General features: G+C 39.8%; 1 protein-coding gene across 3 annotated transcripts in view; it reads right to left on the reverse strand.

Moving 5' to 3' along the window:
* slc12a5a (solute carrier family 12 member 5a) overlaps window positions 1-11196 on the reverse strand; it is a gene marked incomplete at its 5' end in the record, with an annotated part of 169115 nt that extends 157919 nt beyond the window's left edge. For all 3 annotated transcript variants that reach the window (XM_083938584.1, XM_083938583.1, XM_083938582.1), the window contains one exon: window positions 11037-11196. In XM_083938584.1, the coding sequence (XP_083794710.1) occupies window positions 11037-11196 (160 nt within the window). The remainder of the gene's footprint in view (window positions 1-11036) is intronic.
* Window positions 11197-16249: the final 5053 nt, after the last annotated feature.

The raw sequence follows: 16249 nt of genomic DNA on the forward strand, positions 1-16249 counted from the left end.
TGTTGCTGTAGACAAAAGTTATTTTCATTATCAATCAATAATTGTCAATTTGTTTTGTTCATTATTTGATCAGGAAATTGTGAAAAATGCAATTTCCCGGGATCTAATTTGCCGAATTTAAATAGTTTGTTTTGTCCAACCAGTGGTCCTAAACCAGAAGATAATCAGTTAGCCGTCATGGAGGTCTAATAGTCTTCTACTTCAAGTTATTTTTTTGTCGACTGACTATTCAATTATTCAATTAATTGTTTCAGCTCTAGTGCATACTAACCTTAATATGCAATATGCCATAGTACTCTCCAAAACAATGCCAGGAAACACAAAATGCACCTGAGTATGCCGTGTTTTATTCTTTAGAACATTTCTTTAAAAGACCTTTCTTAATACATCTCTTACAGGATGTTCGAAACTAGCCTGACATGCTGTGTTTATGTGGGATGTTAATGGTAGTGACTATGTGAGATCACAGACATGATAGAAATCTCTGGTGAAAAAGGTTGCAGATGAGGCCGTGTGCCGCAGAATGAGCTGTTGTTGTCCAAGTTACTGGATTTGTGGACTTGTGATGGATGTGTCATCATCAGAGTTGCATGGTAGAGGAGGGATGTTCTACCTCTCCCCACTGAGGTTTCCTCTCCTCCTTTCTCCCCCAAATTTCGTCCCATGTTAGTATCACTGAGGTCTGCCCTGCAGCCTGCCTGCATGTGAGGAGGATTTTGTCACTTTCTATCAATTGGTCTCAATCCCCCACAACACACACACATATTCACACACCTCCCCCCATTTACAGACACAGTTATATAACGGCACAAGGATTCTCGGCAAAGGGAGGTTAACTCCCCCTCCTGTGCCATTACCTTTTTCTCTCTCTTACTTCTATTTCCTCCCATCCTCTCTCTCTCTCTCTTACACACACGCACACACACACACACACACACACACACACACACACACACACACACACACACACACACACACACACACACACACACACACACACACACACACACACACACACACACACACACACACACACACACACACACACACACACACACACACACACACACACACACACACACATTCTCTCTCCTCACTTGCCATATGCGTAACACGCACATTCAGTCACACACCCAACACAGACTGTGTAATTCACCTGGTTCTTGATCCCCCTTTTTCAACCACATGATTCTGACTGAAGGGAATATATGTAGATGCTGGCAGTCTTGATTAGGACATGACTGCCCCCTGTTGTCTCAGCAGCAAGCAATTGCCTGGGTCGGTGCAGAGCAATTCATTTCTCACATTCCAATTCATACTTTACTTAAACTTGTTCTGTATGTGCCAGAAGCAGCTGTTACAACTATATATACCTGTCTATGTCAAAATCTAAGCCTCTTAACGAAAAAATTTAAATGATTTCTCAAGCACTCTCACACACAGCATCAGCCTTGTGTATCTGTCGACGCCATAAAAAAAAAAAACATTAAATTGGCTGCCCTCTGCTGTCTGGTCAATGTCACCACATCTATCTGTCAAACTGATTGTGCCACCCCCCTGAAGAAGCCTCTAATTATTTGATTCAACTTAAACAGAAAATTAGATAGGGACACATAGTTAATGGTGTATGTGTTGTATTGACCTACAGTGTATTGATGGCCCCCTCTTTGACAGAAAAAAGGAATAACAGGGTAAGTGATGGCGCAGACGCCATGGCATTTAACAGTTTGCTGGATTACAAATCAATTGCTCTTCTGAGGGAGAAAATTTCAAGTAATTTAATGGCAATACAGCAGGAGGAGAACAGATGGGCGAGAAGACAAAGAAAGGTTAGTCAAAGGTTAAAGAGGTTTCCTGGGTCCACAGAAAGGTAGCCTTTATATTGTAAACAATTAAGACTTATCTTCAGTTTATTTTCCTGGCAGTTCATGTAAAAGAAACAAAAAAGGTACTCAACTGTTTTGTAATGACTGAAAATTATTGTTTTCTCCCAGCAGACAAACTGTGACTTCGAAAAACTCTTGCCAGTTTCATATTTGGAAAATAAATAAACATTTTTTTATTTTATTTAGTGCTTAAAATATTGTAGTTTTTTTTTTTTAAAACGTGCTACAATTGCCTCAATCACTACTATCATTTTTATGCCCCTTAATTTACACTCTGCACTGCAGTGTTGAATCCATCAATATTTAGTTAATTTAGTATTCAAACTGACATCTGAGTTTTTGCTGAATGTAAGCAGTGTGTACACAAGTCACAAGATAGATACTAACCTAGATAGAGTCACATACTGTGGTAATGAGACACAGATGTTAGTCAATCCCAGCAGAACAACTGGTATACTGGATAAAATGAGGGACCAGGTGCTATGAAAACAAACCAATCGCCTCTTGCCTTTTGCCGTGGTATTGAAAGAGGTATCAAGTGTTGTTTTTTTTAATAACTGTATTGTATCAATGTTTAAAATTCTGGTATTGTAACAACCTTACCTTAAACTTGTACTCCATAAGAGTTGAGTTGCATTGTTTCTAACAGCCTCTTCGGCAGTAAGATGTCATTGCAGGCAAGCCTGTTCTTTCAGAGTCCTCCATCTTGTTACGTCCACGGTCACTATGTGGTTTTTTTGCTCTTTTGTAAACTCTATAGAAACATATTCCCCTCTTTAATTCCAGTCCGTCCCCTATGTGTTACCCTCTTAAATCCATACACACACACACACACACATGTCCCTATCAGTGGTAATTGCCCTAAGACTGCAAGGGAAGCTCAGCTTCCCCTAAAATGTCACAAAAAAAAGTGGTGAAATATGTACTGGGCGAAACTAGACCCTCATTGGATAAATGCTTTGTCCCGCCCATCGGACGCCCTCATCTTTTGCTTGAATTGAAAGTCAAGTTGATTTTAATGAATTGTATTTTCTGAATGGCGTCAGATCCCAAGAGAAGTAATTTAAGGATCTCTTTCTTATAGAACATCTCTATACCTTGTCCTTTTAGCCAGAAACCCAGAAATGCTCCTACGCAATGGGATTTTACATCACGGATGGTGAGCACTGTGGCAAACAATTATGATGCCCTCCTGGAGACATTTGAGAAGATCATTGCAGATTAGACCATGGATGATGACACATTAGATTGTTCCAATGGCTTTCTGATGAAATTGGAGGATTTTTTGTTTGTGTTCATGTTGTACACATATGAACAAATCTTCTCTGAGACTGATGTGGTGTTTGACATCGTCCAGCAGAGATCTATGGATGTTCTGTACTGCAAGAAAAGAATTGAGTCTCTTCTTGCTTAAGTCAAAAAGAAGAGGTCATATGGGGCTTTCCAGGCTATCTATGCCAAAGCAGCAGATCTCACATCGGACCCACAAACTGAGCCCCAAAAAAGCGCTGTCTGTCACAACTACAGGATCCCAAGGAGTGCTACAGAAATCTGGCCATCCTTGACAACCTGTCAAGCAGATACCGCTACATTTGCAAGTTTGGAAAGCATGCGCTTCTTAGAATTAGTCAATTCAGGGAAATTTGATGAGATGAGACAAGTGTTTCCAGAGGAAGCCTTTCTGAGTGTCCTGAAAAGTTATGGCCAGTTCTTTGATTCAGGGAGACTGAGGTCTGAACTTCAGGTCCTTTATTTAAACCAGGACTTGCAGGGCAACAGGGGAAAGCTGTGTGATTTCTTGCTGTTTCTGAAAGACATGGAGTTGAACAGTGCAATGCCTCAGCTGTACAAACTGTTGTCATTAGTAGCAACAGTTGGAGCTACATCTGCAGGTGTAGAGAGGAGCTTCTCCTGTTTAAAGTGTCTCAAGTCTTACACCCGCAACACAATGGACCAAGGCCGTTTAAGCAGCCTAGGTCTGCTTGCCATTGAGAGGACACTGGTCAAGTCCCTGGAAAAGATGCCTAGTTGGTACGACAAGGTCACAGATCATTTTCTTAAAAAGGAACGGAGGGTAGAATTTACATATAAATAAACAAACACATTTATGATGCAGGCCGGAAAAATTTGCTTCCCCTCCTTGAAAGACCAGCAGCCGCCACTGGTTCCTGTTATACTTCTGCCCTCACTCAGAAGTTGGAAGTTCCTGACTACAAGTGAAAGCAGCATAACCTTTGGTTACAATCAAGGCCAGCAGACCAACCGCTGTCAGCAGCATCACTAAAATGGCGGCCTATTACATCAAGCACAGGGAATGTCACCACAGACACGCAGATTGGGATACTCTTCAAAAAGGCAAGTAGAGATGTTTTCATTAGTGGGTCATATGATCAATCACAATTGTTTTAACTCACTATTCTGATAAATAGGAATTTAAAAGACAATTAAATAGATTAAAATCTTATGGAGTACTGACCTGTAGTCAGGTATTAGCAATCTTTATAACTGTATATAATTTAGATCCCATTTAGCTGCTATGACCCCCACAATCTTGACTGATTACCTTTTTGTTTATAGAAGTCTATTATAATAGGATGTATGTTATCTCTCAATGCACACAATAACAAAAGGGAGCATAGAAAATATCATAACACTTCATGAAAAAAGACTTTGCAATAAAAATCACTACAGACACTGTTGGTGGCTCATATAAGACTGAATGTCAAAGTCAATTCACAGTATTTGGCAGTTAGAAAAGAGCTCTGTCAACCAGCACTTTGATATGTGCATTCTTAAATCAACACAACAGCTAAAAACAGAGTCCAAATAACCTGCCTAAATGCATATGTGGGGAGAAAAAAGTTTGAATAAAGATGGCAAGACATGGCAAACTGCACTGAAAAAACAGGTACTGTACATTGGTCTACAGTTAAAATTAATAAACAAGGATCATGGAGCAGAGTTTGCACTTCCCTTTTCCTTCATTGTTTACATTATTTTTGCAGCCCCCTACAATGAATTTCCCCTCTGGAGACTAATAAAGGTAAGCTTTTCAAAGATAGAGAATTTAGATTGTATCAGACAAAACCTCACATCTCCAACCTAATCTGTTTTTATGTGAACAGATGGCCAACAACAACAAATACAATGTTTGGTTTCACATTTTCCCTTAATGACAAGAAAAGCTGTGATTACACAAGGCTTTCCGGGGGTTGATAAATAATCCATAAAAAATCGTAATCAGGTGTCCACACTCTTCCCAGGAGTGACTATAAACAGCCTAACACTATATTAATCCTACAATAGGAGTCATCCACAATGGCCTTTTGTGACTCAATATCTGTGTTCAAAATCACACGGCACCTCTACATCAAAGAGGGTCTCTATTGTTTACATGGCATTCATTACAACACAGGGGCAGAAATGCCTGAATAAACACACAAACAATCCTCCATCTAATCATCCAAAAGCCTATTATAATGGTAGCATTATCACTGGAAGCCACAATTGGATACGATTTCATTTGAATTTGAGTGAATAATAATTATATGCTGAAATTAGTCCCAAACAAAAAACTATTTATCCTGAAAAATTAAAGCATATATTTATGGCCTGTTTTTGACATCTTTAGTAGAAACCAGTGAGCCAGTCCCCAAAAAGTCGAGGCTATCTGAGTACAGGACACTAGCAGACAACTTTGTAGAGTGGTCCGAACAGAATCACCTGAGGCTGAACATCAACAAGACCAGAGAGATGGTGATCGACTTCGGCAGGAAGGAGAGGATGCCTTCACAGCCACTACGGATCAGGGGGGAGATGGTGGAGGTGGATGACTACAGATACTTGGGAGTGGTGATCGACAACACCCTGGACTGGAAATCTAACTCAGAGGCTGTGTACAAGAAGGGGATGAGCAGACTCTATTTCCTCAGGAAGCTGAGATCCTTCAACGTGTGCAGCAAGATGTTGGAGATCTTCTACCAGTCGGTTGTTGCCAGCTCCACTTTCTTTGCTGCTGTGTGTTAGGGCGGCAGCATCAGAGCCAGTGACACCAACAGACTTGATAAAATCATCAAAAAGGCTGGCTTTGTACTGGGTCTCAGGCTGGAGTCGTTTGAGTCCGTGGTGGAGAGGAGAACACTGAACAAACTGTTATCCATCATAGACAATGATCAGCACACTCTCCATCACACAGTGGTCAGACAGTGGAGCACCTTCTCACACAGATTGCTCCAGCTCTGCTGTTGAAGGGACAGGTACAGGAAATCTTTTCTGCCACATGCCATCACACTGTGCAATAACAGTTAAACCTTTCAGAACGATACAATCACAAGCACCTTGTGTTTTTTTCATAATCTGTCCACTAAACCTTATATGATTATATGTTTACATTTGCACTACAATGAGACTGTTGTTACTGCTGTTACACTGCAATTTCCCAGCTTGGGATCAATAAAGTATTTCTATTCTATTCTATTCTATTTTGCTGCTGCCATGAGGTTATTAGGTTGTGTTTTTGCTGTGATTATGGGTGTTGTTGTCACTGTGCTCCCATGCTGTGTCATTGTCTTCTGGACTGTATTTGCTTACAAGGAAACAGAACATCCTGACACAGATTAAACCTCAGCCAAGTCGGCATCTCTGCTTATGGACCAAAACATTGGGGACAAATTGGGTTACAGTTTTTAATGTCAAATGTCTGTGTTTTCAGATTAAATCTTGTCTGCTACAGAAGTTAAGTGTTGATGCATTAATAAAACTAAACCCCAATGTGAGAAATCACAGCTTGTCTGGAAACTGTTCAGTAATAGATGGAGTTATAAAAACAGACCACCCAAACTCATCCCACGTAATTCATACATATGGATGTCTGCTCACTTGTGTAAAAAACTGCATTCAATTTAGGCAGTTACAGAGAGCAAAAGAGCAGACACAAAGGATTTGAGCAGCTTAAACTCCTATCTTAAAGCTGCTCTAATCAATATTTTGTTATTATTCAAAATGTTGTGTATAATATGTTACCCACATGTTATTATCAAGTGACTTTGCACTGGACAGTAATTCAATATGAAAATTTGTCGTCTTTCAATGGAATCGTATCATGACAATATCATATATCAAGATATCATGATGTTCAATTACATCATCTAAATTGATAATACCACGCACATTTCTCAGAAATTCTGAAATGTTTTGAGGGAATATCATTTGAAGATTGTGTTGTTTTTGACATCATACCATTTGTTTGCATGCATGTAAAAAATAGTCATCTACGGTTGGATTTTTTTCTCTCTCTATTTCACTTGAAAGTGTTAATTTTGCACTAAAGTTCATGATAAAATGTAAGTATTTAATTCATACAGGAGTATACAAAATAGGCTTGCAATGTGGTTATTTCATAAAGGCTATTTATTTTTATAATTACAAAAAAACATGCTATATTGTGATAAATATTGTCATCGAGTTATGAAATTACCTTTATTGGGACAGGAGACTGTTGCCATATCACCCAGCCCTACTTTCAGCTCATTGTTTTGGTTTTACAACTCAATTTTACTGTTTTGGTTGACTCATCGCTTTCATCTGTGTTGTGTTTTTTGAAAAAAAGCTCTGATAATCCAACTGTATGTCCCCTGCCCACCACCAAACGGCACACCGAAAAAGATAGTGATTGGCTGGTGAACATAGTGGAGCAGCTAAAGAGACAGATATTTCCCTCCAGAGCTGGTGGAGACCAAACAGAACTAGAGGGAAAGTGAATAATGAATTTATATTCATCAGGTGGACACACAACTCAAAATGAATCTTAATGTTGCTCCAAGTAACTGTTTGCTTACACTCACCGTATTTACTTTAGAAAAGTGACAATATTTAACATTTCAATGCAGACTGTTCCTGTTGAATAAACTAATTCAATAAAAATATGACAAGGATGTGTTTACAGCTTACTGTGCTGCACCCAAGGAATAAATCAAACAAATAATGAATGCAGGTTTAAATAATTGTAATGTTGGAAATATGAGGTTTCTGAATGACATGGACGTTTCATAGCCTCACTACTTTGCCAACATGAGAAACACCTGGCCCATACTAAACCCATCTGCAGCCCATTCCACTGAGCCCGACTGATCTAACAAAAATATATCCTTTTACACCACTGCAACGTCAAGGGCAGAGGTTGCACTTGGCAGCCAGACACGGATCTTCCTTCCTGCAGCAGCCAGTCATCATCAACCATGGTGGATGGCTGAGCCGACTGAGCTCAAACCTCCCTTTGGATCAATAGAAACAGGATCAAGGGTCCAGGCCAAGGGGGAAAGATTTAAATATTGCTCTGGTACCGCAAGCGAAAATAAGAACAAGACTGAATGGGGGCTTTGGTAGACAATGAAATTATTACATGGCAGGAAAATTCCAACAATGGCATAATTACATTGACAGATTCAGACATGAACACATTCACAGTCCTATTCTACTACCAACCACTGCAAATGTGAATTATATTTACACAAGCCCTCTGTTTCAACTTATAGATGATATGGAAGGATGCCATCTCTACTGCCATACCATCATCACTGCAAAGATGAGTCGATGCATCATTTAGTTGTTTGGCAAAAAAAACATAATCTTTTGATAAAGGATTCATCATCTATCATTTTTGTCTTTGTCTTGTTCATCTGAAAATAGTGGTTTATATGGGATGCTGGTCACACACGTGTGATTTTAATATGTCACCTTCAGTTCTGGGAAGTTGTGATGGATGTTTTTCACTATTGTCTTTAACATTTTACCAATTTCGGAAACCCATCGGCAATCGGTCTGAAAAAAATTTAGCCTCTGGCAATGGTCAATATCTCTGGCTTTCCAGTGTAGCCAATATCAGAGCCAAGATTTCCTCTTCCAGCACTCAGATTAGCAAATTGAGATGCGAAAATGGAGTTAAGGGACAATGTCTCTATAAACAGATATCTACATATGAATACAGATAACATAAATAATAACAAAAAGCTAATAAAATAAAATAAAAAACAATTGCTCTTGGTTTCAGTACATATGCACTACAGTGTACTACAGCTAACTACATCATTAGCCTCACAGCTTTGGAGTACAAATATGATGTTCATCTATGGTTTATCTTTTTGTTCTGTAACGACTTCAAGCCAAACAGAAAAAAAACACAGGGAGGGGACAATATTGCCATCTCAGCAAGAGATTTATTTCATAATGGTACAAGTTTTTGCTTTTAAGTGCTTTCACCACAATGTAAGACCATTTGTGAGACAACTCAAAATGAAAATACGAGTAGTGTGTCACTATGGCAACCAGCAAAGTGGATGCAGAGATGCCAGTCTCCACAAGGCTGCCGCTCAGCAAAAGCATAGCAAACTGTACATGGGGGGAAGTCCTTCAATAAAGTGTTCCCCATCTCTCAGGGGAGCATAAAGAGATGGTGAGGTTCGTTCCTACCGACCCACACAGCCATCTTTTATGTCCAGACAAATGATTTATACACGCTGGGGTATTCAAGTGCAGAAAGGCTGAAGAGGTAGTTAATTCACCTGCACGGGGTGAGATGGTGACAGGTTTGTAACCTAACCAGTGTTTCTGTAGCATTGAAGGGGAGTGCTGGGCTGGTAATTAAAAGCTTTCATTCCTCACCTCACTGGCTGGTTGGTTTAATGGCAGAAATCTGTCAGCACTGCTGAACCTCGGCGCAGCAGAAATTATGTCAAGACAAGGGGATGACATCATACTGTATTGAGAAGGGTAAGTATACCATATAGTGTATAGGGAGTCGCGTAACTCCAGAAAAGACCTGTTCTGACATTGTATAATGTTTATTATTGTTCCAACACTGCTGGTCAGAAATGTTGACCAATAAAAAAGAATTTAACAGAATACCTAAGGCTTACCGTAGTATACTGCAGAGCAAAGCACCGAAACTAAGGAGGAGCAAATCTAGTGCTGCAGTAATGGCATTTATGGGAATCTAGGGAGTGGTGCCAATTAATCTGAAATGTCATTAAAGTGGCAGCCTTCAGAAGCTAAACACAGTATGAAATGTATTGATTCACTTGCAGATAAATCTTTATTTGCACTTGACTTGACAGGAATGATTGCACTTTTTCCCATGCTAATCATTGGTAATGGTAGCAGCTTCCATTGCTGTCCCAATGGGAATTTCTGCCATCATTTGTTCTGCACCGCTGTATTCAGTTCAGTCAATGACTGACAGGAACTTGATTATTCCACTCAGGTGAGTTGATCACAACAATGGCTTTTGTTCCTAGGAGACAGGGCTGCGACTACTTAGAAGGGCACAGGAGGAAATTGCCTTAACTTAAACTGTAGAGACGGAGGTTTGACCAGATTTGTTTTTATTCACTCTTGATCAAATTTATCCTCATGGTGAGCACAGGAATTGTCCTGTATGCAACAACCTCGGATATAATTCGATTCAAAAGAGACACTCTGCAAGTCACCTAATAAACTATTTTAGTAGTGCAGTAAGTAAGCCTATATGCAAGCCAAGCTACGGGCTTGAAATATACTTGACAATGACTTCTCCTTTTCATCACCAGAGAAGCACATAGTTTTCCTGCTCACATACAGTGGTTTTGAGTGGCATGTGTAGAGAGGGAAATTGAGTACATGCCCTGAACATAAGAAAGTATAAATAAAACCTATCAGGTGAGAATATACAGTATACTGTCTGACAACTGATGGCTAACTAAGGAAATCAACTGATGCACTTCAGAGTGACCACTGATGACTTGTGCAGTTAAAAAATGAACACATAGACTATCTAAATAATGCAACAGTGGGGCCAACCAAACAACATTAAGACAGCACCTGAAAACAAAGCAAAACATACCCCCATTTTGTTTGTCAACATAGAAATGAGCATTAATGTAACTTCTAATAATTTTGCGCAATGCAACTAACGTTACAACAAAAAAGAAAAAAGAGGGGAAGAGGTTCCTGTTAGTGTCTGTTATTGACCAGACCGTGTTCTATGTGGTGTTTAAAAATTCTAGTCACACACATCTATGGACAGCTGGAGACAAGCATCAGGGCTGCTAGCCCAACGTTAGCTAGTAAACAGCGTTGGAGTGAATGAAGCCAACACCGGCATAATTGTCTCCCTACCTTTCAGCACCACCACCACCTCAGTACCGGCTGCATCCTCCCCCTCTGCAGCGCTGCTAGTCTGGGGCTCGTCTCCCACAAACAGCTGGTTCACCTCCCCCTGGATGTCTGAGGGGCGCCGAGCGCCGTCGCTCTTGGAGACGGTGAACCTCTGGCTCATTGTTGTCGCCGGTCAGACAAGCGAAGTCTTGTTGCCACGAACCGGTGCGGGGTGACAGACAGTGACAGGGCGAAATACGCTCTTACTTCTCTCGTTATTGTAGTCCACCTTCACCGTCTGGTAAGTTTACATCCGGCTGCTCTGGTCGGAGCGAACAACCGCTCTTTGTCGGGCAATTAGATGTGTTATACCGACTGGAGCATCTCATCAACCGGTGTCTGGTGGCTTCCACACCTGGGTCCTAGAGCCGTTGGGTCCGGTTATGTGAGGGACAACATAAACACGAATTTTTAAAAGAAAACTAGCAAAAACATAAACGTTATTTCATATTTTTAACGGCAGTATTAAATGCAACGCAGCAGATTTACTTCCACGAGTTAGCGTTGCTAGGCAACCGCAGAATACGCTACGATTCACCAACTGCCGTTGTTTGCCGTTATATTGTTTTTACAACAAACCCTAACCCTAACCCTGATAGCAACTGGGTGCTTTGAATGCTGGATTATTAACCGGTAGTGGTGGAATGTCACCAGATTCATTAAGTGGCCTAAGCCTAATGTCATTGTAGGCCTATTACTGGACTTTTTACATTTGATCCTACTTTCTACTTCTACTCCACTGCATCTCAGATGTAAATATTGTCTCTCCCTCCTCAACATTTAACTAAACAACTTTAGTTATTAGTTGCTTCAATAAAAAATATAAATCAATGAATAATTCTAATTATATTGAGACCCCAACCTTAAGTCTACCACTGCAACATTAAAGTGATGAGGGCTACAAATTTATTCAATTCAATTCAATTTTATTTGCTGTGCCAAATCCTAACAAAAGTTATCTCAGGACACTTTACAGACTAGGTAAAGACCACACTCTATGACTTATTTCTGATTAACATAGACCCAACAATTCCTCTGTAGAGTACGGTGGCAATAAAAACCGTCCCTATAACAGGCAGGAACGTCAGACAGACCCAGCTCTGTGGAGGACGGCCATCTGTCTTGACCGGTTGGGGAGGAAGAAAAGGAGAGAGAAAGAGAGAAAAGACGGACAGATGGACACAGAGAGACAAAGACAGACACAAAGACAGAGACAGACACACTTCCAGTAACTATAATAATATCTATAGTAATGTGAATATGACTTATATGTTATGTCAGTTAATACAGCAGAATAGTAGAAACAAAGACAGCTAAGGTTATAGATTATAAGAGTAGCAGGAAGCGTCATGCAGGACCACGGCAGCAGGCACCACCACGATCATCAGAGACCTGCGAGACGACAAAGCACAAACAACTCCGGGGAAGAAGTTGAACTAGTAACATGCATTGATGAGACATGAATGATACAGACAGAGAAGAGAGAAGCTCAGAGTATCAGGAAAAGTATGATCCCCCGGCAGTCTAGGCCTATAGCAGCATAATTAAGTAGAACAAACTCAGCTTAAAAATAACAACATTGCTAAGGGCTCGTAAGACCTAGCTGTAAGCTTTATCAAAAATGAAAGTTTTGAGTTTACTCTTAAATATTGGGACAGTGTCTGCCTCCCGAATAACACTTGGGAGTTGGTTCCACAGGAGAGGAGCTTAGTAGCTGAAGGTTCTGCCTCCCATTCTACTTTGGGAGACTCTAGAAACGACAAGTAGCCCTGGATTCTCAGAGCGCAGTGATCTAGTCGGGTGATACGGTACTATGAGCTCTTTAAGATACAATGGAGCCTGACCAATAAGAGCTTTGTACATAAGGAGAAGGATTTTAAATTCTATTATAGATTTTACAGGTAGCCAGTGCAAAGAAGATAATACAGGAGAAATATGTTCTCTTCCATTTGTTTTAGTTAGTACACGAGCTGCAGCATTTTGGACCAACTGGAGACTCTTAACAGACTTATCGGAGCAGTCTGATAATAAGGAGTTGCAGTAGTCCAGCCTAAAAGTAACAAATGCATGGACTAGTTTTTCCGCATCTTTCTGAGACACAATGTTCCTAATTTTTGCAATATTACGCAGGTGAAAATAAGCAGTCCTTGTTGTTAGTTTTATGTGAGAATCGATGGACATATCCTGATCAAAAATAACACCCAGATTGCTTACGGTGGTGCTGGAGGACAACACAACATCATCCAGAGTAACAATATCTTTAGCTATTGAGTTTCGGAGGACTTCGGGGTCAAGTACAATAACTTCAGTTTTGTCTGAGTTTAACATCAGAAAATTGCAGGTCATCCGGCTTTTTATTTCCTTAATGCACATTTGAAGTTTCTCTAACTGATCGGTTTCTTCTGGTTTGATCTACAAATATAATTGTGTATCATCAGCATAACAATGAAAATTTATGGAGTGCTTCCTTATAATATTTCCTAAGGGAAGCATATATAAGGTGAATAGAGTCGGTCAAGGACAGAACCCTGTGAGACTCTGTGACTGACTTTAGTGTGTATGGAGGATTTGTCGTTAACATGTTCGAACTGAGATCTATCTGATAAATATGACTTAATGCCAATTAGATTCTCCAGTCTCTGTAGCAGGATGTGATGGTCAATAGTGTCGAAGGCAGCACTAAAATCTAGTAAAACAAGTACAGAAACAAGCCCTTTGTCTGAAGCTATTAGAAGGTCGTCATATTATATTATTTGATTTTAAGGCCCTTTCTTCTTGGGCCCAGTCACCCTACCAGGTTAATACAGTCATAGTTGTAGTGATTGGCATGAAATGTGGTGGTGTTGAGCTTTTGACCAACAATGAAGGAGCATCATTGAAAAGAAATAATCAGACTGGACAAATCTGAGATGTTCATGGGAGGTGATTTAGAAGTATGGTGCAAGGCTATAGAGGTGGACTGCTGCCCAGTCCAACCAGTCTGATCTCCTGGCCAGTTGAGGTCTCAAAGGCACATTGTTGTTCGTAATGAGGGAAGAATTAGAGTTGCTCTTTCACATTCCCCATCCAAATTCGTTCTTTCACAGCAGACATTTTGAGATGTCGTAGTAGGATAGGCTCAGGCATAATTAATAGCATTAACAATGGCTCTGTTCTATTCAAGAGCCCCATAAAGCCATGACAGGGAGCCAGCATGCACAATGGCAGGACCAAGAAAAAGCTAAATGTCAAAATGAAAAAGGCCTATTATCAAATCTGTCACAAGCAAGCTTCATACCAGCAAACATGACGTGCTATGACTGAAGCACATGATTTTTAAATTATTGTTAGTCAGCCAGATTTTGTATTTTGCAGTGATGCAAGATCACACTGTAGATTCAGATATTGAAAAGATACAGGTACTTCACTCTTTCTGTGTACAGTGTACACATTTGTTTATATAGTGTTAATGGCTTCTTGTAACATTATTTTATTGTGGATCAACATCCTATAAAAGACCATGTTCGCTAAATCCATAGGTGTAGGGCAGGGTAAGGGCATACACCAAGATTTAAATTAATTTTGTAGCTATTTTACAAAATCTAATTCAATCCAATACCACAAAGCTTATCATAATCATTCTTTTATTGTATCATATTGGTGTAAATCCAATTCAAGGGTGATGTGGAGACTGTGTCTGTGCTGTGAAATGTTATTACACTGGTGCTTCTAATATTTTGATGTATGTCAGTGATTCTTTACATGAGGATTGACAGGTTCATTTTTTTGCTTATCTTAGCGGGAAAACCTCAAGAGTAACGTTAACAACAATGTCTCTTTTCTATGAATTGTGTGAGTCAGCTTGCACTGTATTGCTCTGCAACTAGTGAGTCAAAATGTCTGTGAGAAGGGTCTAGGTCTGCTTACCGTCCAATTTTGGATTAAGAAGAAATTACATTAACTAGTACTGTGCCATGGATTAAGAAAACATCCCTCAAACACATACAGATGTTGTTTCAAAAATACAAGGCTGAAAGGACAATCATGTTTGGTTGTTTCATCAAAGTGGCTAGTAAGACTCTGGGGAGGGGTCAAGCCCAGCTTACGGACCTATACAAGAAGGTGATTTCCCTTCAAGAGTGCCAAGATCACCCTCTTTGGTCAGAGTTTCAACTTCTACCGTCAGGTCATCATTTGTGTGTGAGTGCGTGTTATGAGAACCAAGAGATATAAGGTCATCCCTGCTGCCTAAAGGGTAGAAAGTAAACTATTACCTGTGGATTGCAAACTGCGTAGATTGCTCAAATTGTTTACTTGTAGGCAGAAGAACATCCTACTGAACCACTCTGTAAACTATGTCCTGTTGTTTGTTCAGTGTTTTGTGTATAAATGCTGGCTGTAAACCAATTTCCCTGTAAGGGACAATAAACATGCTTTAAACCTTTGATGGGATGTTATACTTGGAAGGCTATTCTACAGGTTTCACTCAGTACCTTTACATAACCTTTTGCTTAGCTTTAAATTTGATTAATCATTCACCATATATCAAACACAAATCCTGATCCAAAATGCATAAATCCACATTACCACATTAGGTTCATTAGACACATCACATATTTGATGTGAATCTCAACAGGCTGTCCTCATTCACTGTTTACATTATTTTGCCCTGTATTCGTATGTAATACACATATTTATTACTGTCGAAATTACATCTGAAGCAAAGAAGGCAATCAATTGACTTAGTATACTTAGAACATCGGCTTAGGGAGGTGGATCAGCTCCCAAAAAATAAAAGGACTTTCACTGAGGGGACTGGTGTTGGTGGCCTCTTTTGTTTCCTAAACTGAACTGTTGCGGTCCACTTATGGTCGCCATTTCACAGCATTTCATAGTTCTGATATCGTACAAATTCATTCCCTTTCATATTTTGTAAGATATCATACAAGTGTTTGCGCATAACTTTCCGTAAGATATCATACGTTGATGAGAATACACTGAACAAGCTGAGTTGTCTGCACAGCTGCATCAATAAACAGTTAAAGTCCTGGCTCAGTGTGTGCACCGTACTTGTTGCTTCACATTAAACTTTGCTCCTTATAATCAATAAATGTCTTTAAACCTTTCTGTCTGCAAGTATGTTACACTTTACTAGTTCACTTATTAAGAATGAAAAAGAAAAGAAAAAGAAAAAA

Source organism: Echiichthys vipera (assembly GCF_963691815.1).
Source record: "Echiichthys vipera genome assembly, chromosome: X".
In the NCBI taxonomy this organism is placed as follows: Eukaryota; Metazoa; Chordata; class Actinopteri; order Perciformes; family Trachinidae; genus Echiichthys; species Echiichthys vipera.